The sequence below is a fragment of the Homarus americanus genome, unplaced genomic scaffold, assembly GCF_018991925.1.
Source record: "Homarus americanus isolate GMGI-L3 unplaced genomic scaffold, GMGI_Hamer_2.0 scaffold43075, whole genome shotgun sequence".
NCBI classification, from domain to species: Eukaryota; Metazoa; Arthropoda; class Malacostraca; order Decapoda; family Nephropidae; genus Homarus; species Homarus americanus.
In genome coordinates this window covers 1,320,518-1,342,091 of record NW_024756438.1, presented here as the reverse complement: position 1 = coordinate 1,342,091, position 21,574 = coordinate 1,320,518, and the positions used below count along the sequence as shown (strand labels likewise).

The 21,574-nt window shown below is 36.4% G+C and overlaps 1 protein-coding gene across 2 annotated transcripts; it reads right to left on the bottom strand.

Moving 5' to 3' along the window:
* Positions 1-1,593: 1,593 nt before the first annotated feature.
* LOC121856831 (protein lin-9 homolog) lies at positions 1,594-20,954 on the bottom strand. Of its 2 annotated transcripts, XM_042352570.1 has the most exons (13): positions 20,907-20,954; positions 17,465-17,592; positions 16,298-16,396; positions 15,947-16,096; positions 13,392-13,436; positions 11,009-11,139; positions 10,503-10,638; positions 9,832-9,978; positions 9,261-9,401; positions 8,294-8,542; positions 7,517-7,723; positions 7,017-7,193; positions 1,594-6,684 (listed from the first exon to the last, which is right to left on the bottom strand). In XM_042352570.1, exons 1-13 carry the CDS (start codon positions 20,932-20,934, stop codon positions 6,484-6,486), a joined length of 1,839 nt encoding a protein of 612 aa, XP_042208504.1. In that variant the 5' UTR covers positions 20,935-20,954; the 3' UTR covers positions 1,594-6,483. The 2 variants fall into 2 exon arrangements, with proteins under 2 accessions (XP_042208504.1, XP_042208505.1); XM_042352571.1 differs by lacking the exon at positions 13,392-13,436.
* Positions 20,955-21,574: the final 620 nt, after the last annotated feature.

The following is a 21,574-nucleotide window of genomic DNA, read 5'->3' as shown; positions in this document are numbered from 1 at the left end:
ACTTGCCATTTTATTCAGCTTAGGTAACCTCCCGCTGTGAAAGGGTTTAAACCTATCTCGATTTACCCTTTCACCGGTGTCATGCACTTGTCATTTTATTCGGGCTACCGCCAGACGATTTTATTCAGCTTAGGGTAACCTCACAAAGAACTTTGGAGAGAAGAAATGCAAGCAAAATGGTTTGCCTGTGTTGAAGTAAAATAACTGACTGTAAACTAAACAGTATCCAGTAGTAAACTTAAATAGCACATCAAGTTCAAGGCTACTGCATTGTGGTGAATGAAGTACAGGTATTCCCCAATTTACAATAGAGTTGCATTCCTGAAATCCCTAATGTAAATCATGAGCCTTTTAACATGGGTTTCAATAAGATATGTTCCTAGCCTGTCCAACACAGACATGTAACACAAAAAATTATTCTATACTAATTAAATAAATACAAACAAAAATTAAACACTCACCACAATAATAACAAGCCTGGTCATCATCACATGCCCCCTCTGAGGCTACAGGAACTCATGTTGATGAAGCGGTGACATCAATCTGACTCCAGGAGAATCAGCAAGACGCTTGCTTGTCATTTTCAAAGTTATGCAGTTACGATGATCACTTCACAGTCACCAAAGCAGAACAAAATCTAAACGATAATATTTTCCTCTCGCCAATAATGGCAAAATATCACAACGATCACACAACAATTAATAATGATAACATTTGTTACACGATGAAAGGCAGATACAATCGTGTTGACAACACATGGTGGCTGTAAGGCGGTGCACGGATAGGTGAAGCTGTGCAGAGGATGTTAAAGTATACTCCTGACTTATGACCGCCGCAGTCATATAAAATATTTTTCAAATTACGCATTTTTGAGTCCCGACGTTAGTGATCGCTCTGTGTACCGACAAAAAAAAAAATTTTATTCCCTTTAAAATGGCTGGCAAGCGTAAAAGTGAGAGTTCTCGTGTTGCTGAGAAGAAAAAGAGACACCCATTTTAGATTTTCTATGTATTATTTTTGCATTTTCGACTTACGACCTGGTCGTCGGTCCCTAACCTCGTCATAAGTCGAGGACTGACTAATTTCTGCTCATATTGGCAATCTTGAATTTGACAAGTGAAGGGAAAGATGCGCTTCCCCAGTGTATACATCCCGTGTCAGCAAGTTTAGCTTAACGATAACTATAGTACTGTATTAACTTGGGTTTCGCCTAACGTAAATCGCAAGAGGGGGTTAAAACCTAATTAACATTAACGTGAATTATCGTAAAATGGATGATAAATTGTGGGATACCTGTCCTGGAAAAAAGTTTTCATGCACACACTGTAGAACAGTACGTGACTCGCCAAGACATTCTGTTGTTGTAGTTCTACACTCGCATCAGGTGAGTGTAGAACTACATGGCTGTGTGAAGTCACACCATAACTGGCTGCATCTACCTGAAGTGTAGGCCACATTAAATAGAATTTCTCAAATAACTCCACGGGCCACACAAACACGTGCTCCGGGCCACGGGTTGCCCATGCCTGCCTTAAGGGATATAGAACGAAAATGGAAGTACCAACTCACAATTTGTAGGTTAACCAAACTAACTTTTAACTTTTAAAATAGTATTACTCTCTTTACATATGTACAAATATGTAACATGATTCTCTACATGACATTTTTAAAATTATTTACACCAAACCTTTGAGGAAAACCAATCTGACCAAAGGATGAATCATGCACAGAAACCATAATATACAAACAACAGAATAATTGTAATTTACTTGTGCCCAGTCATACTGGGAATTTACTCTGTACATAACTAAATATGAAATAATACACCAATAATAAATTATTTTTGATAATATACAAGGCCACACTCAATCTCTACTTTCACAGGAATTCTTGATGTCAACAATGTACCTCAATATGCAAGACACATTTCTGACACAAATGTAATGGCAATCAGCTTGTGTCATATGGGAAAATAATGTACACAAACCCACCGAGCTTTCAGCTACATGTACAAGACAATCCTGGTTATCATGTCTTCAAAAATCCTTCCTGTCTGGAGATTCCATTATACCACACAATACAGTACAATATTTCAATTGTGAATGAATTTTTTTTTTATGTTTTCAGTATTATAGATGAAGTACTCTTGAACCTGGAGAGAGAAGGCATCAACAGACACCCTAAAAGCTCTAAAACTTTACCAACATAAAAACTGTTAATCTTAATTATGACTAGAATTTTCAGTAGTACAGTACATGAAAATGGAGATAAAAGGTAGTGAAGCCAATATCAGAAACTACCACAAACCTGCACTTTTGTTTTAAATAAAGAAATATGCCTGTATTTTTTTTTAATTTACAACTGACGTTACCATACTTTCTGCAAAACTTTAACAAAATGAGGATAATCAGTGGTATAAGTGGCATAGTTTCCTACCCAAGATATTTCCACGCATAAATTAACGAAGCTTCAATTAATACCAAGAACAGATAACTGGAAAAATAAATAAAATAAAAATGAAAACTGTTTAACAGCACACCATGGTAAAGGATGACATATACAGTAACAAAATATAACAATGCACAACAGATAAAAAGAATTAAATAAGAATGTTAGTACAGTACTATACAGTACAGTATATCTATGAGTATGATCTTTTAGTTTGTGGGTTTCAGTATATCATAAAATGAACCTTCCGAACCTAAGTATCAAATACCCTGGAGAATCAAGTACACTACATTTTCAACCCAACAATGTGAGTCAATCAGCCAAACTATCACAATGCACATCTTGCATACACCCTTGTTTGATTAAGCTGAAATTGTCTTATTTATCTTTCAACTGTTATGAATTTTATTTAATAAAAAGTTTATGCCCCATATTTTTAATAGGTCTAATTTCATCCCCAGACTTCATGATCAAGTCCTCACTTATTGCAAGGGTTCTGCTACTGAAAAATGCTATATACTGTAATGTGAAAAATTACAAAATGCAACCCATTTTCTTCACTGGAAAAAGTGTATTATGGAGATGTGTTCTTAGCTAGGCATTTTGGGGATACCTGTACTTGAGCTGACTTTTCATAAAAAACACAAATTTATAAAATAAAAAATCTAATACTGTACACTGTCAACAAAAACTTCAACAACTGTGAGAAGAGCAGAATGGAGTTTGTCATCTCTCAGAATGATTTCAGATTTTTCGTTCATTTTTCAGATTGCAGTGTTTATAGCGTTTGAGAAGTTTTTGGTGTGAGTGTACATACAAATATGTATGAAATGCAATATACAAATTCAAATGAGACGTGTGTGAGTGTGTTCATTCCCTCAGTCAAGTGACCACCCCACCACCACCACCATTTACACCCACTTTTACCACTATGATGACATTAAAACAATAAGCATGTAATATATGTAAGAAGACATAACAGTTGTGGTAATGAATATTTTATTGAGATGCATGTACCAGACTGCCATGCCACACACAGCAGTTAAAATGCATCTCTGCACATCTAGAAGGTTTTTGCTGTTTGGTGCTCAACTGAATATACTTGACATATATTGTTAAAAAAAAATTAATTACATTATTGCCATAAAAATAAATTGCAATAAATTGAAACTATGATAAACAAGGACTACCTAAGTGTGTGTAAGTGTGTCAACTACCTACATTTAAAAATAATTATAACAAAGAACAAAACCTAACCTATATGTGTACTTAATTCACTGAGAACTTGTTTGCTGAACTCCACCTGATATCTAGCAATACAGCCATAGACTTGTAGATGCTGTGGGTTGATTAAAAAATCTTCCTATTGGTAAAATTGTAAATACATCATCCAAGCAATCTTGATGACAATCATTTTCATTCATTTCTAATATAATGGACTCAAATTCACTGCCTGTTCTAATTCCCATTCAGTAGAGCTTCAGCCATAGGTTACTCTAATGGAGCATACTGATTGAATGATATTTCGCAATGTATTTTATTTTGTAATTGAGTAACGTACCAAATAGAAACAGAATAAAGCTACTGGATAGCCCCTGTTGATATGTGGTGACTCGAGTCTCATCACATAGAAGTAATGATTTAAAATAATTCTGAAACCATGTAAAATGCATTATAGGGATGGTAGTTCACTAAGCACATATGATGGATCAACATTACAATGTGGTAGATCAGGTGTTGATGGTCAAGAAGCAGGTATACTTTGGGAACATAAAAATAAAGGGGCTGCATTTCAGGCTCATACAATCTTGATTACAAAACTACCATTTACTTGATAACATCTCTTTCTTAGGTTTTGTTGAGAGCCATCTTCTGGCTGGCAAGTGATGGTGTAATACATGGTTCAGCAGGTATGTTGGGCTGCAATGTCACCACTACTGTACTTCACTTGACACGAGAAGTATTGATTTACTCCATTTTTGGTGTTTAGCGGAAGTTAACAAAATTAGTCTAGGTTCATACCATCAAGATTACAATACAGTACAGGGTACTATATTATGATTATGACTCATTCCAGGTACAAGGTATACCTGAATTATGCTCCTAATCATAATATACAACTTAGGATTATCTGTTTTTGACAGTGATTAATTTTGTGCTAAATTATCTTGTAAAAGCCATTTCGTGTTACCACTGAAATTACTTATTAACTCAAGAAGGCACACACCAAGTTGGTATTCCAATAGGTAATTATAGAGAATGATGTGAAATACTGCATAAGACAATGTCATAGTGTTTGCTTCCCTGTATATTTACTATTAGTGGGCTTCTCACACATCCATTTCACTTTATGAAAAGGTACTAGATTTAAATTATGGTGATGGTTCACATGTTTTAAAACCCAAAAGCTTAAGTGTGCAAGGAAACAGAGAGTGAGCAGTAGTAGTACACACAATACAGTAACACAAGGAAAGAATGTGCAAGAAGTGTCCCAAAAATATCCCAGAAATTAGTAATACTGCACTGTAATTCACAATTACAAATTATTTATATACCACTACTTAAATTTTTTATTTAAAAATAATAATTAAATAGAAATTTTAAGTTTCACCAACTGGTATGTAAGTTGCCCATCCTTAAAGAATATAAACTAGGGAGGTGTGTCTTTTCAGAATGACAATCAAAATTATGTATGAATAAACTAATACAATAGCTACATTGATGCCTCAGAGTACCAATACACACACAAGAAACTGAGCCAATTACAGTACTGTATATGCTTATATCTTCCTTTTTTCAGTAATTTTTAACTGATCTTTAATTAAAAAACCAAAATTATTTCTAAAAACATCCAAATTAGAAAACAAGTCTATATAGTATAGGTCTACCATATTTCAGAAGAAAAAATTTCTTTGGCATTTGTTGCCTTTTATGGTGAGGAGTGCAACCTAAGAGATACAGTATAAAGCAATGTATACACAATACCCTCTTAAGCCATGTAAAGAAAATATGGTTCTTAAGACACAGCTACGGCACCTGCTGCTGGATCAATTCTTTCACCTCAAAAATAATATTAAGTCCTTGTTTACCATCAATTTGAGTTTCCCAGACTTGATTTTTGACTGAATTTGGAGGAAAATTATTCTGTATAAAATGGTGGACATTAAAGCTATTATACTGAACATGGGAGGGAGGGGGGGGGGGGTTATATTTATTAATCACTATAATACGAAGGTGACAGTAACGCATTTATATTGTACGTATTCAAGTATGTAAATTCAAAAGCCTCCAAATGTTTTTAATCAGTTTGATGAGAAATAACCAATAGTATCCAAGAATAAAAATTAAAGGTTTATAATCTCAGCTTGTACAATAAAACAAAATTTAAAAATTCTGCACTGCTTCTTGAGAATGAATTACCCAAGAACCATATATTTTTTTTTACATGGCCTAATCATGGTACAGTTTCACCACGTTCCATTTCCTTACAACAAAAGACCATCTTGCCTTCTCACTTGTTACAACTTCAAGCATCTCACATTTATTTAAATTACAGTATTTCCTTGTTAAAGAGTCTCATGGTAAACTGCCGAGACCTCTTGGGATCTTTATATAACATTGCATCGATATTTATATATATATATATACTATATATATATATTTATATATATTTATATACTGTACATAAAAATTGACAAATTTGCTATCTACATAACAATAACCGTAGATGAAATTAAATTCACATCATGGACATAGCAATTCTGATGAGTGACCAGTCTATGAGCCCCTGTGGTTCAAGTGCCAGACTTGAACAAAATTATCTACAGGGAAATGGAATAGCATTACCATTTCAAGACGGCAGCAGAAATGTGCATACAGATGGTTAATGCGAGCAGTGACGGACCCTTTCACACCCCAGTGGACGCTAGAAACAGATTTTATAAGCAATTATTTAATTAATTAAACATCCTGACCACATAATTCTTGAAAAGGAAAACATTCACCATATTTTCTACTATACCTTAAAGAACTTTTCTATACTGGAGTTCCATTATGATTGTTGAAGGCTTGAAGAGTCCCCATCTGAGACACGGCAGACATTATGTGAGTGAGGTGAACTTCTATGTTGTTCTGAAAGGCCACCTTATTGGACTCATCTAAAGAGCTTCGTATTTCATTAAGTGTCTCCTGTAGTGATGTTAGTTCAAAGGCACTGACTTCTGTTTCTGCAAGATTCTAAAAAGAAGGTAAAAGCTGCATTAATATATTGTACAACACTATCTACATGTCTACTTTCTCATTGTATTTATTTTTTCATTACTCAAATACAGGGAAAATGTACTTCTTTTCATTTAAATCCTTTAAGAATGTTTCTACTGTGAAGTGGAGCAGCCATGGACTATCTCCCCCAGGCAAAATTGTACTCTGAAGCTACAAATTCTTTTACTCAGTTCTCTGGCTTACCTCGGTCTTCTAATAAACACACAAACACTTTATTTACACTACAAACATTTCACCCTTCACATCTGGATTTTATATGAATACTCCATCTTTCACTGCTATCTAACCTTCATCTGTAGCATGAGTGAAGTGAGCTTGGTGATGAGGTCAAGGATGGCTGGGCTAGACACCTGTGGAGACCCACTTGAATGGTTGGTTACATCCACGATGGTGGCCGCTTCCTCGTAGCACCGTTCTCGTATCTGACTGGGCAGTAAGGTAGGACCCGACTGTTCAGGAGAAATCTGCCAAAAATTATGAGAGAAATTAATCATCCTGGTTATCTATCTAAATGGCACTGAACATTTAACTAGAAAACACAAAAACAAACATTAACCCCAATGTGGTTTAGAGAGTAGATTAACGTCCACTAAGGTAAAGGTCACCCAGGTTTAGAACGTATATCTAAATCTCTGAAAATTTTAATATCCTCGCACATATTCACCACTTCAGACAGGCAAATGTCCACCTCACCCTTCCCTACAGTATATTTTTCCAGACTTAATTACACCCCTCTCCACTGGCCCTCCTTCCATTACCATTAGAACAGACACACACAAACTCTTACCTCTTGGCAGAACTGTTGGACTGCGAGGAGGTGTTGATTCAGGTCACGGTTTAGCTTCTCAATCTCTAGAACTAATCCTGCATATTTACGTTGAAACTCTACATTCAACTCTTGACCGTAGCTTCGTTGCTTCTCTGCTTGCCCGTTCATGTCACGTAAGGCGCCTATTTTTTCCCGTTTTGCTCTAAGTATTTTTGAAAGTTGTACCTAAAAACCAATAAAATAATGCATCACACAGAGTTACCATAAAACCCTGTAAAAAAAAGCAGAAACATTGTTATACCATCATAAGAATCAACAATAAACCCACTTTGGTAATGTCTTATTTACCCTCAAACACACAATATCCCTGCATTGAAAATCTGATCAGTAATCTGGCCAAAAGGAAACAGTCACAAAGGCTACTATGAGGAGACAGCATGGGGTGGGTTAGGTTCAGGGCACTGTATTGTACTCTGTTCCTTGTAGTGAAAATGGGTCCCTTATAATGGTGTAAAAAGCCCCAGTCTAGGAATGGATTGAAAGGGGAGGTATATGTAGATGTCGATGGTAAACAGGACTGGTACACTTCAACACTCCCATCTTCCTTTGCCACTAGTGTCTAATTTTTCATGTTTTACTTCAATACTAAAATCTCCTTATGAAAACATTCTGTCTTCAGGATATTGTTTCATCTGTGTCCTTTTGTCAATCACTTCAGGTGTAGTAGGAATAGGAAAAGATAAAAGGAGATACAGGTGAAGGAGGAGCACAAAGCATAAGAACCTTAAGACTTACAATTTGTACGAGACATTTCACTGGGAAACCCCCAAGGGTATCATCCAATGAGATCTTGGTTGTCTTCAGAGGAGACTGTGCCAAGATGGGGTCGTTGGTAAGTGAGAGTGCTGGACTGTCGCCTCCCATACAGCCTGGTTCCAGCTTGGGTAGCAGTGGTCGAGGAGGGGTGACCATGCCCAAGGGAGGGCGTGGACGGAACTTCTGGGAGAAACTTGATAGAGGCATGATTTCCGCCACTTCACTTGACTAGAAGCAAAGGTATTATGTCACTATCACGACCAATACACATTCGCAATCACGAATAATAAAAGCTATAGTACTGTATTTATTTTCTATTTCTAAAAAGGGTTCAATTTTTCCATACACTAAAAATTTTCTACCATGCAGTGTGACAAACTATGCAACACCTACTCAATACTTAATAATTTTCTTGTATTTTCTATCTACAGTAAATATAAGCCTATATAGAATTAAGATGATGCCAATAACTTTCCTTTCTATACCATAATACTTAAGTTAACACTACTATGATGAACCAAATGACTACCAACAATTTCACTGCTTTGGTTTTGCATCAACAATATTGCATGTTGTCTGATATAGCAGTACTGTATTGGGTAAACTTTTGGAAGCATTCTTGTGGATGAAATGAAATGCTGGCATAGAATATTGTTCAGGACATACAGTATCGTAATAATAATATAGCAAAAAACATATTTCTTCCCATTTTGGAGGGAAGGAGGTTCATGGGGTAAGACAGCATTCATCATCTATGGTAATATTTCCTCACATTGCAGGATAATGTGCACAATCGTTAACCAGTATTACTATTCAATTATCCTTCCACATTTACCTCCCTGATGTAATCAAATGCTCCACAAGCAAACATCAGTCAATGTGAACCCATTATGTAAACCAACCTGTCTTTGTTAACCGTCCAGGACACAGAGGAAGAGTAGCTTACCAAAACTTCATAATCAGGGATGGAGTGTGTACCAATGCCATGGCGGTCAAACGTTATCCTGTAAGTATTGTCTGAAGTGTCTACGGCATCAATTACACCAGTGTATAATCCATTCTCTGGTTTTCTTATTCGAGCAGTAACCTGAGGGAAAGAAAACATGCAGTCAGTTTAAGAGTTTTAAGTCTCTTTAAAAGTGACTTCCCCCTAACAACATGGACCAGCCTTAGTGTCATGCACCAGTTTACAACACCTTACCTTCCTAACTCTCTCTTACTCTATGATCAAATTTAAGTCTTCTGTGCTGTACATCCAGAATACAAGTACAGTATAGTACAAAAGCCATGATGTCTCCAAATGTTTCAGTAATGATTACATCTCGCCTTAATCAAAATGTCTCACTTTTCCCATTCAGGGCAGAAGTGAATGTTTTTCTTTCCATATAACTTATCCTAAAGCTCAAAATGCATAATGAAATAAATACCTGATTTAATACAGCCTCCCTGCTTATTCTCATTGTTTTTTTTCTTCTCAAGTTATCAGAAATTAGAAGATGTTTTCCTGCAATACTTACCTTAGTACCGATGACCAGTTGCATGGGGATCTGATCAGGCAGTGGGAAGTCCTTCAATGTAGAGATGTCTGTTATCTTTCTCTGTTGTAATAACCGCAACACATGACGCTTCTTGTCTAAGGACTGACACTCCTCTTGGAAAAATGCCTGTGAATAAATACCCTCGTAACACTACACACATACAGAAAATGTTCATGAGCAAATGTCAAATCCAAGTGACACATCTAGCCCTAAAAAAATAAAACAAGATTAATTGCCCCTGAATTGGTTTAAAATAAGACTCATCAGTGGTCCTAAATGGATTAACAAAAAGGGTGGGGGGGGGGGGTAAAACTGATCAAAATACTGAAAATATGTGTCTGTGCAAGCCCCCACAAAAAGGACACAGTGGACAAAAGCTGATTGCTAATCTGAGGTTAAGTTCTGTATTGCCCGACTGTATCAGCGAAACATAAACAAACCCACAATAATGACCCACCTATCTATCACAATGTATACACACAATCAATAAATAATACCATATAAAACATATATTTGCCAACTCAAGGCGATAATAAAGGTGTTCTAAATTAATACATCATGGGAAACAACAGTTAGTGTATCTTCTCTCAAAATTAAATGATAAAACTGACAAATACTACAATTAAAGATGCTAACGATAAATTATGTACCTGAGAACAACGTCTTGGTTTACCCATCATGCGGCGGATCATCCCCCACTGTCGCCGTGTCAGTTTACGAGTCCGAAGTTCTGGAAATGCTTCTTTTAATACTATCTGGAAGTCATTCTCTCCTCCAAATAATGGTCTGGAAAATAAAATAATACCCTTTACCATAAGAAATAAGTAGGGCAAGTGAGACAAATGACAATCTAGTACTGATAAATCATATGAGTTGGGCATGTTGATACTAATGCATATTCAATCTTGTGTCATTTCTGCAGTGCCTCTCCCCTGGTGATGTGGCTAGGACAGAGGAACCACCGGGACACACTAACACTACGCAACATATTTCTTTTCCTCCCTCACCTTCTGCCTCACTCTCCCACTCACTCACTCACTCACTCACTCAGTCATCATAGCCCAACCTTTATATCTTGTATCCCTCAACAGCAGAATAAAGAACTGCATACTATTTGAATCTATACAATATAATGTTCTTGAATCACTTTACTTACTTATCTATATTAGAGTAAAACCACTCGAAGTAAACCCATTTGTGAGCCTGAGGAAGTTTGAGAAAATTCCGAAGCCTAACACCATTCTGTTGAGCCACCTTCTTGTCCGGGGTTGTGATTGTCTGCGGCTCCTGCAGGAATGGAAAAATGTTTCTTAATACAGGGTGCAGTACATGTTGTTAATCCTTCTTATTGTACCATTTAATAAACCCTCGTTTATAGTTCGCCGTCTACTTCCAGAGCAAACACAAGTTATGTCGCAAACCACTTTTACCTTTACAAGAAAAAAATTAGTTAATTTGTTTTTCTATTACTACTGTATTACCAATAGAAACATGAGAGCCTGATCTATGACAGTTTCGTCAGTATGTGAGTATAAAAATAAATTCAGTCCATTAAAGTATTATAACAAAAGAATCCAAATCTTTATACACATGGCCCATGGTCAAAGTGATCAAGGTTGAGTTTACTGTGGCAACTGAAACTGACATTTCAGAGGCAGTGGAAGTTAAGGTAAAGGATTGGTTAGGTTAGTTTTACATAGGGTCAGATGTCCTCATTGAAGCCAAACCTTGTAAGTTAAGGCTAAGTTAATGGAATGTGGAAAGGGAGTCAGTAAAGAAGGAGGATATAGTAAAGTATCCCTTTGATAAGCTTTTGTTATGATTGTAACAGGAAAAGGCTTGTACAATTTAAAAAAAGGAAGCCTTTGAATTTCTTAGGTTTGGGAATACACTGTAGTCACAAAATAAGCTTCCACTCTACATAACAAAATAACCTTTAAAAAATAAGGTCTCCCCTTTTTATATCACAGCTGGAGTAAATGTTAGTCAAAATATAATACATTACACATATAAAACACTCTAGAAAGCACTAACTTGAAGTTATTAATGTCAATGACCTGAAGGAGAATGTAGCTGAAAAAATTTAAATTACTTTGACAATGGTGGGCACATGTAAATGGGGTCAAAGTAGATATAGGTGAAGGAGAATGGGAGGGAGAAAGACTAGGAAGGAGATGAAATGATGCACAAGAAGTGAAGGTTATGGACATCCAGGAAGCAGTAGCATGCATGAATAAGCACATAGTATGGTATCACGTGACTTGAAGACTCACGGATGAAGCCGACTCACACGAAACAACTGCAGTAAACCAACTTTAGGGACATTGTTGTGGGACAGTTACCACAACACAACACATCATTTACACGAGTATAAAAAATGACAGAAGCACAATAAATGAAGGACAGTGAGTGTACGTGTATTTGCTCATTTTTTGCCACACTGAATTAAGAGAGAAAAGACTCCAATTGAGCTTTTATTTTCCAACATGCACATAAGTTTTTTAACCAATTATGATGTACGATGGCCCATCAGTTTTAACCGATTAATTTTTAGCATTCAGTAGCTAGTGAGTTATCCCCCTCCCCCCTACAGGTTGCATATCATCTTTAAGATTGTTTCTACCATCGGTAATGTAAATTCACTCCTACAGTAAATTTCACTTGCGTACTTTTATGAAAGCAGAGTCACTTACATTATCTGTTCAAGAATAATTTTCACATTTCAATACTAAATCTTCATAAGCTTCCTTCACACAAGTTTTGCATTATTCTGACTCTGTACTTAATTATTCCTTTGCAATGTACTGTATGTAAATTAATCTGAAAACATGTTACTATTTCATTTAAAAGTAGAGAACACATTACAATATCATTTTAGAATAAACATCGTACATAATCCAACACGACAAAATGTTAGAATTATCATGGCCTTCCCACCAAGACTGTCACATCAAAGACAATCGAATACAGGGACATGTATGGACCAATCCTTGTTAACACAGTTTCCTTCTTTCCTCATAGTTTGTGGAGAACTTCTTGGACAGTTTTGAGCAGCCCTTAACCCTGTTACCCCACAAGTATCATGCACATCGTTAGGCAATGATCATAGTGCTTACCAAGTTTCAAATCATTCCAAAATTTAACCTCTAATTGCAAACACAGCTTTTTAGTAAATCACAACACCTTTTGGTTACAGTTGGCCAAAGGGTAAAAATCTATAGCAATTTCTAGGCAATCCATCCATACAACTTCAAATTTTAAACAAATGGAAATAAGCTAATTTTAAAGAATCAGTTGGGGTGAGGGGGGTACATGCATCACACTGCTAGCATTCACTCTTAACGGCAGATCCTGGACATCTTTCATTAATGCCAGGTCACAAAATGGCCAAGATATAAATATTTAAGGAGTCTTTAGAATTCCAAAATCTATAAAAGACAAACTCATGTCAATACAGAAATTTAAAAATAGATATTGGTATGAAGATCCATCCAACAAACTATCAAGACAGAATAATCCAAAACCAACATGATTATTACCGTGGTCAAGACAGGAGGGTACTGGATCCCACTGAGGCCGTCACCCTGTAAACAAAATGTAAGTATCTATTGCCAATTTTGAGTCCTTGTGAAAGAGATAATTTGAATGTATAAACTTAATAACAAAATTTAATTATCCCCTAAACCTCTGACTTATAATCTCCAGCTATCACTTAAAATCATCTACCACTACCATGGTTCGTACTCTTTCTCCTCTCTGATAAAACATTACCACAAGCTCCTACGTCCATTTAACCTCTAGATTCTTCATCGATGATCCATAATTTATCATTTAAACATTCACACTATTCACCAAATAATAATTAAAAAGTTTTACCAACAGAGCTTTAAATTTTTCACATACTACATCACGCTGCTTTGAGTATATTTCCAGATAAACAATTTAAACCACTTTCAATGTTGGTGTTTTCATAACTAAGTTTACTGAACCACGATTACAAGTGTTCTACCTCCTTTACCACAACCCAGGCCAACCACTTTATGCAACACAATAAATATATTTCCCCAAACCAACCACAGAGACAAAAAGAGTCAGTGCAGAATCACACACCCAAGAATCCTCCATTACAAAACAAATGGTGAATTACATAGAGATCTTTACGATTCATTCCTCATTGAAGAATAGATTTTGTTTTTATTTGTTTTCAAACAATGTCAGCCCACGCAACAAATTAAAAGTAGTTTTCCAAAGCCTATATCTAACTGCCAACATCAACCCTAACCAGCACAAGTTATGTTCGAAGGACACCAGGAACACTGACAGTAATACTGTAATGTCTGTATGAGTAACTTTCTTACAACATTATCCTAGATTATGAGAATATTTATCTAAGAGGCTCAGCTTAATTCATGACAGATAATAATTAATTTTAAAAAAGTGTTTTTTGGACATCTAGCCATCGTGTGACCTGCAAGACTGTGATGTCATCTGGTGACCCACAGCAGCTAATACAACAGACCTTTAATCTGGTCCTATTTGTATCATGGACTGAACTAACCCCCCCTCCTCCCCCAATCTTAGAACACGGTTTCATTGTAATGTTCACTGTTCTGGGGGAAACTGCTATTAAATAAATCTTTTCGATAATGGTAGAAGGGCTACAAGTGATATTGCAGTCAAAGAAAAACACAAGCACAGCAGATGTATTAGTGCAAGTCATAAGATGTGAGGAGGCAAGTGTGCGTCAGATTGATATTATTCTTAGCTTGGGTTTGGCTGTCAACCATTTGAACCAATCTCATGACTCTAGAGGAGAAGGGCTACTGCCCATTCCCTAAATTCCAAGATTTCTTCTTCTGAGTTCCATCCTAAAAGAGTTTGTTTTCTCTTTCTAAGCTTCAACAATGTCAGGTAAGGTTTTCTTCACTTGTAATTGGATTTCCTTATGTTTTGGTAGGAGATGGACTAACTTGGGTCTTCCTTCCAGTGCTTCCGGGGTTGTACTGTACGTACATACTTCCAGCTCATCAATATACGTAGTTTTATACTCCATATATGAGATGATCACTTCTAACATCAAGGTTCTTGTCATTAAGTGAGTGAAATGGAGAGGAAGACAGAGATGGAAGGACTATGCAATGAATCAGTGAGGTCTAGAGGCATTACCTTGAATAATGCATGAAGAATCATTATGGAACATACAAAAGTCATTTTTACATGATGGCGATAACATAGATAGACAAGATAATTCAACTTATATAGTAATTCAATACGCAGCACTGAGGATCAACGTGGATGCTAAGATTCACTTTGTAAGAGCAAGTGAAGTATGTGCAGATATTTCACTTTTGTTGTCTTGGCCCTTTCCCATCACTTTCCACACTGTTTTGTACAACTCTCAATATCATCCTACCTCTTCTTTAAGGTTTTGGCCTACCCTTCCTTTCTGCATCCATTTCTTCACTGCTTTGTAATCTCACAGCCATAAGTCCCAACTTATGGGAGAGGGGACGAGGCAAGTGACCAAGAATCCTCTCCCAAACCTCACTTATATATTATACAGAAACTCTAAACTGAAAGATGATAAATATGGCCACATACACACACACACAACTAACACTTTCCCTAAACAGTAGACAAACTACCATTTTGCCCACTCTAATTATGTTTTACCTCAACTAACTGCCTCCCTCATCAATCATACAAGGTTTCCCTAAATATACAATACTTAAAATATTAATACACAGATGACCAGATCTATCATAGAATAATGAGAAGTGGTGTTTAGGATTGTCTTAAATGGATAAGCTTTAAAGAATATTCCCTACATGAGATTGATCAATACAACTATCAGTATATACTGTCTTGTATCATCACACCATGAAACAATACATTTACAGCCAGCCTTTTAATTTTTATCTTTAAATATGTACTTGTTCTCCTTCATTTGGTAACCTTAGATTATGACGAGATTTTGTTAATCCTAAACAATATATTTTTTAAGAACATGAAAGCAGTTCCCCACTACAAAGGGTCGATGCCTACGTGAGTGAAACCTTTCAAGCACAAGAGTGTACTGTACTAGTTAACGTACCAACTTAACCGGAGCAAGTGGAAGAGGCTGTGGGTTTGACTGCTTTTTGGGTGTGCCTCGGGGAGTCTTCTTGGGAGATTTGACTTGTGTTGGGGAACTCACCAAATCATCGTCAAAGTACAAACGATTCTTCTTTCTCATCCGAGCAGGCTGGAAGAAATATTTTACAGGAGATTCAATTATAACAGAACAATAAGGAGACTAAAGCACTTTGTGGAGGCAGAACTTCCAAATCATTCATGAAGATCTGCAAGCCACTAAAATTAAGCAAATTGCCACATTTATGAGCTAACAACAAATAGCAATATTTAAATGAAAAAATGACAAACACACACACACACACTTCCTTACCATGCCTCTGCGATTTAACTGAATGCTTGGTTCTTTGGAGGGGGATGGTCGGTCTTCCCCCACTCTATGTAGTCCAAGAGCAGATAGAGGAGAAAAATCCTGGAGGAGAAAGACTCGTGTAAAATTTCTTAGTGGTACTCTAAAACAAACTACATAATGTAAATTAACACCAGTCTACAAGTCTAACTGTGGCATCTCTTTATACATGACACTATGGTTAAAACAATACCGGGGTGTCTCAAGTTAAAAAAAGGCATGTTCACAACTTTCTGAATCAACACAAGACTAATTAGCTGGTTCATGGCATTTGTCAACCACAGCAAATAATAAAATAAGTTAATGTAGCCTATGACACTCACTAACAGCTTCACTAACCATACTACAGTACACTATAAAGTACAAAAATGTGAGTCATGCTTAAATAATCATCAAAATTTATTCCTCATGTCTTGCAAAATGATAAAAAAATATTCTATACAAGTGAAAAAATAATGATAAATGCTTAAAACACTGGAGGTTTGCTTTCTGACATAAGACAGGTGTTCTCCTTTACTTCACCGATACTTCATACAAGACATAACTTCAATAATGAAAGATTCAAATTCTGTTCTTCAAGTCAACCATTCATTAGCAACGGATGATAAAGAAATGAGCTTTAGGTGACCACATGGTAATGATGACAGTGGAGGGAACTGGAGTAGATTGGTCTTTAATTATTCTTTTAAGTTATATGAAAAATGTAAGAGAAGTTACCATTACAAAATGATAAATACAGTACTGAAAATTTAGTTTAAATGTTTAGTCTTGAGGGGCTATAATTATCAAAATTTTACACAGAAAGATATTAATAAAATATGCTGACAGTTAATTATCCAAGTCAAATATATAATCAATCCATGAACATTGCCATCACAAGTTGGAGATGGAAAGACATGTCCAGGTAGAGTCGTGGACAAAAGTTTGCTCCCCTTGGTGAAATTGAGTCACAGGAATGAGTCTCCGAACTGACTTACCCTGACTGTCATCTTTTGGGTTGATACTGCTTCAATTTGGGAGGGAGTGAACCTTTGACCTAGGGTGTATACTGACAAAAACAGTATGACTCCTCCAGGATGGATAAGGATAATACAAAACAAACTGTTCAAATAAAGATCAGTAATAACATACCTGTACTTGTACCTGCTGTGATTCCTGTGGCTGAGAAAAGGCTGAGGAGGAGGAAGAGGAAGAGGATGAAGAGAAGCCGCCATTTTTGAAGGTCAACAGCAGTTCTGCTTGCTGCTCAGCAGACTGACCTGGAGAACACACACTCATGAGATTATACATGGTATGATGCTTGATTAATTAAGCAGTCACAAAACAGCAAGGGACACATTTATGATCGCCTGGACATTGCCACAAAACCTATTATAAATTAGCTTTCATGCAGGAAATGTATTAATATTATACTGAAATTTTTTTGTGCAAGCAAACTTTGGATATAAGGGTACTTAACCACAGCTACAATGGTATTAAAAAGATTTATATTTCTGACCGCTATAAGTATTCTAAGAAATCATCTTTTACCAATTACACAACTATACAAAGTGACGATCCTATCCAACTTGGTCGACACATCAACAGAGAACGGGTGTTCTTTTGTTACAAGGGATTACAAGATAAAGTTGTTTGGTTTAGTTTTGACAAAGCACTGCTGACAGCCACTGACGTACTGTAGTAATGGGTAGAGTAACCAAGTACTGTACTGTATAAAAGGAGAACAGTGTGATGATATAAGACAAAAGGAAAAGACCAAATTTTTTAAAAATTTTGGTGAACAAAACCAACAAGTCTGACTGGGAAGATAACTCTAAAAGGACACATCCCAGAGACTTCTCATTGTTTGTTTTTATATTACATTAAAACACTTAATTTTTTTAAGTTCACAAATAAAACCTTATTAACACCTTCGCTGCATTTCCCACACTTGCCATTTTATCCTGGCTACTTCCAGACGATTTTATTCAGCTTAGAGTAATCTTTCGCAGCCAAAGGGTTAGACCCCAATATCCAATACTGAATACAGTCCTGAAGTATAGGTACTGTTAGGTAGTCACCCCACCTTAGATGCAGGCCACAAACCTGGATGTCACTGACACAGTAATGAACCACTTACTACATTCTACATTAAATTAACCAAAAGGGGAACATTAGCAGCTTTTCATAGTGTGGTGAATCACTTGCTCATATGAACCACTGAGTGCATATTCTATTAACCCAACTTAGCTTATGTGCCTCTGGGATGTGAAAAACCTTCGGAATATCTATTATACTAAATACAGTACAGTAAACCCTCGCACTTCTGGACCTCTCAGATCTGGATTTCAGTTGGTCCGGATGACGACTGGATGTGGCAAATTCACATCCGATCTCCCTCTGTGTCCGTATGCTACACTCACTCCCCAGCTGCTAAAATGCACCCTGTCAGCATCTCCCGCCACTACTCACCATGTGCCGTTTATAGAGCACACCGGTAGTACTGTACTACACTAATATAATTATTATTATTGTTATTAGTGTATTATTATTACTGCATTACATTTATTATTTAATACCATTATTATTGTTATTATCAATACAGTGCATGTACAATATTATGATTATTGTTAACACACCTTCATCACCTGGTTTATTTGTACATTTGCCACATCTGGATGCCCTCTCCCCCCAAATGTCCACAAGTGTGAGGGTTTACTGTACAGTATTATGATTCTAGAGTAGATGAGAAATTATCCTACTTATCTGCTATAAAAATTCCATTGAATTTATGTAATGTATTTTGGGGGTCGAAAATGAGGCTGGGAAACATAAGTAGTGCATTTTATCTATTTCTTATGGGAAAACTTGATTCTGGTAACGTTGAGGTTTATAAGAACATTAAGCTAAGCCTCGCTGTATACTATTTTACACCAAGTGTGGTTGAGTACTGGTCGGTGAGCAAGGATTAAGTCTCCTCACCTACACAGTACCGCTAAGGAAACTTTGCAGGACTGGAACCACTAACTTTTCTTTGTTGACATGTTTTGGCTTTTAACAATGTTAAATTAATTTTCAAGATAATATTTGCCTATTAAAAAAAAATAAAAAATTGGAGGCTGCAAAAATAGACTGAGCATATTTGGCTGGGGTAGTGCTTACAAAGTTATGGTACGCATAGCCTCAATTGTTATAAATTGTTTCAATTGTGGGAGCACAGAATCATCTTTGAATTTACTTACTCATGAGGCAGCAAGTGGTCCATTGCCTCATGTGCTTTGTATGTTCCACTGAATAATAACAAACGGTCATAGAACAAGGTATGTTTTTACCTGGAACTGACACTTTTCTGTGAGGTCTGTTTTTATTCATCAGGGCTCATGGACCATACAGGAGTGGCCTACATACTGTTTTCTTTGCTCTTCAACTGCATTTACATTTTGTGAATTACAAAGAAAAAATTAGTAACGATCAATTAAAAAAATAATAATAAAACCTCAGTTATTACTCAACATTATCCTGAAACATTAAGCTTTTTTGGGAGGGCTTCATTAGGTTTTGTTATTGCGCTGACAATCAGACAAAGCGTGGCGATAAATTTGAAATTCTCAGCGTGTCCCATAAACTCGAAACATATGAACAAATATTACATAAAACCCTTATCGTTAGGGTTTTAGGATAGTTAGGTTAAGTTGAGCTCATTCATGTTATAAGCTATTTGTGGCCACTTTTACTCATCCCCACAATACAGTACATACATTAATAGATACATATAGATAAAAAAAATAAGAAATAGATTTGGAGAAAGACTTAAAATTCATCATATTTAAACAATCTAACTTGTATATTTATTCTCATTTATAAAAAAAAATATTATGAGGAATATACAACCTGGTCTTCAAGAAATAAGAATAATTAATAAACTTGGCCAAAAACAGAGGAGGAACAACATTACTGGGTCACACTAAACTGTTCCTGAGTATCACCAACCAAGTACTAACCAATAGAATTAAATGTACTGCACTAACCCATACACCGACACAACTGACCTAAGCTAGCAATTGAGGTACAGTATTCACCACTCCCAAAATTCCTACCACCACTAGAACCAATATATTCAACACAATTATCCCTGAAGTTAAACACTAGCCTGTTAGCGACCTAAAACTAGACTCCTCTCTTAGTTAAAATTATCAAACACGTAATTAATAAGGTCACTCCATCCAGCTTCAGACAGACTTTGAGAACATTCCATTTTTACCATTAAAAATTTCGTATATACCCGAGAAGTTCCTGTTGAGGCTGATATATCCCCAGGAAACACTAGACCCGTGTGATAATATTGGGGATCTGCCGAGGAACAGTTTCAAGCTGGCGGTGAAAATTTTTGCATTTGAGTATTACGCCATTCGTGGAGGAGAGCGAAATGTAAACAATCAGCAGGACACATAGCTACTTTGACTACCTTATGTCTCCTACACACTATACACCACACTATGCTGTCTTCCCACGGCACCACGGTACTCTGGCCAACTCGCTACACTAGTTACCAACTACGGGAGAATTTGGAACACACGATTATCACCAAAATTACCCAATTCGCTTTCAAGAGTATCCGCCATATTATGTGGCTGCGGCTCCCGATGCATTATGGGAAAGGCGCGGTCGATCCGGTTCGGAAACCTCGCTCTTTCCTGCAACTTCTAATTATCTACGTTTACGAGCAATATTTATCTCGGAAATTTCATTTCAGTTCATTTAGTTGATAACAATACTCATAGGCTATCAGAACTTGGGAGAAGTGACAAAGTAAATAAAAATTATATTCATTGCAAAATTGGCCACGAGTCATCGTGAGGAATGCGTCGCCCTGCTGGACCGCCGCAGTTTCGATTCACATTTTATTCCAAAAGTATTTATTTTGACCTCTAATACCCTCTGTCATAAACCAATAGTAGTGGAGTTTACTTTGAAGCTACTTTTCCAACTGCTTTAAAGAACCTTCATTGTATACCGAGTACTATTTGGACGGCAAGAGATCCACTAATATCAAGGCCAGCCAGCCTGATAAGATACACTTGCTTCTAACCAAGGATGTTAAATGACTTAGTTATAAGATTACAAGCTACTATATCCGTGAGTCACTGTACACTTGCGTGGGTGCAGTACAGGAGGCAAGTCATACCCTATATCCAGAAAACAACGTGCGGTTTTTTCTATAAATAACTCGGATGGCACTTGCTTAGTGAATGTAGTTGTGCA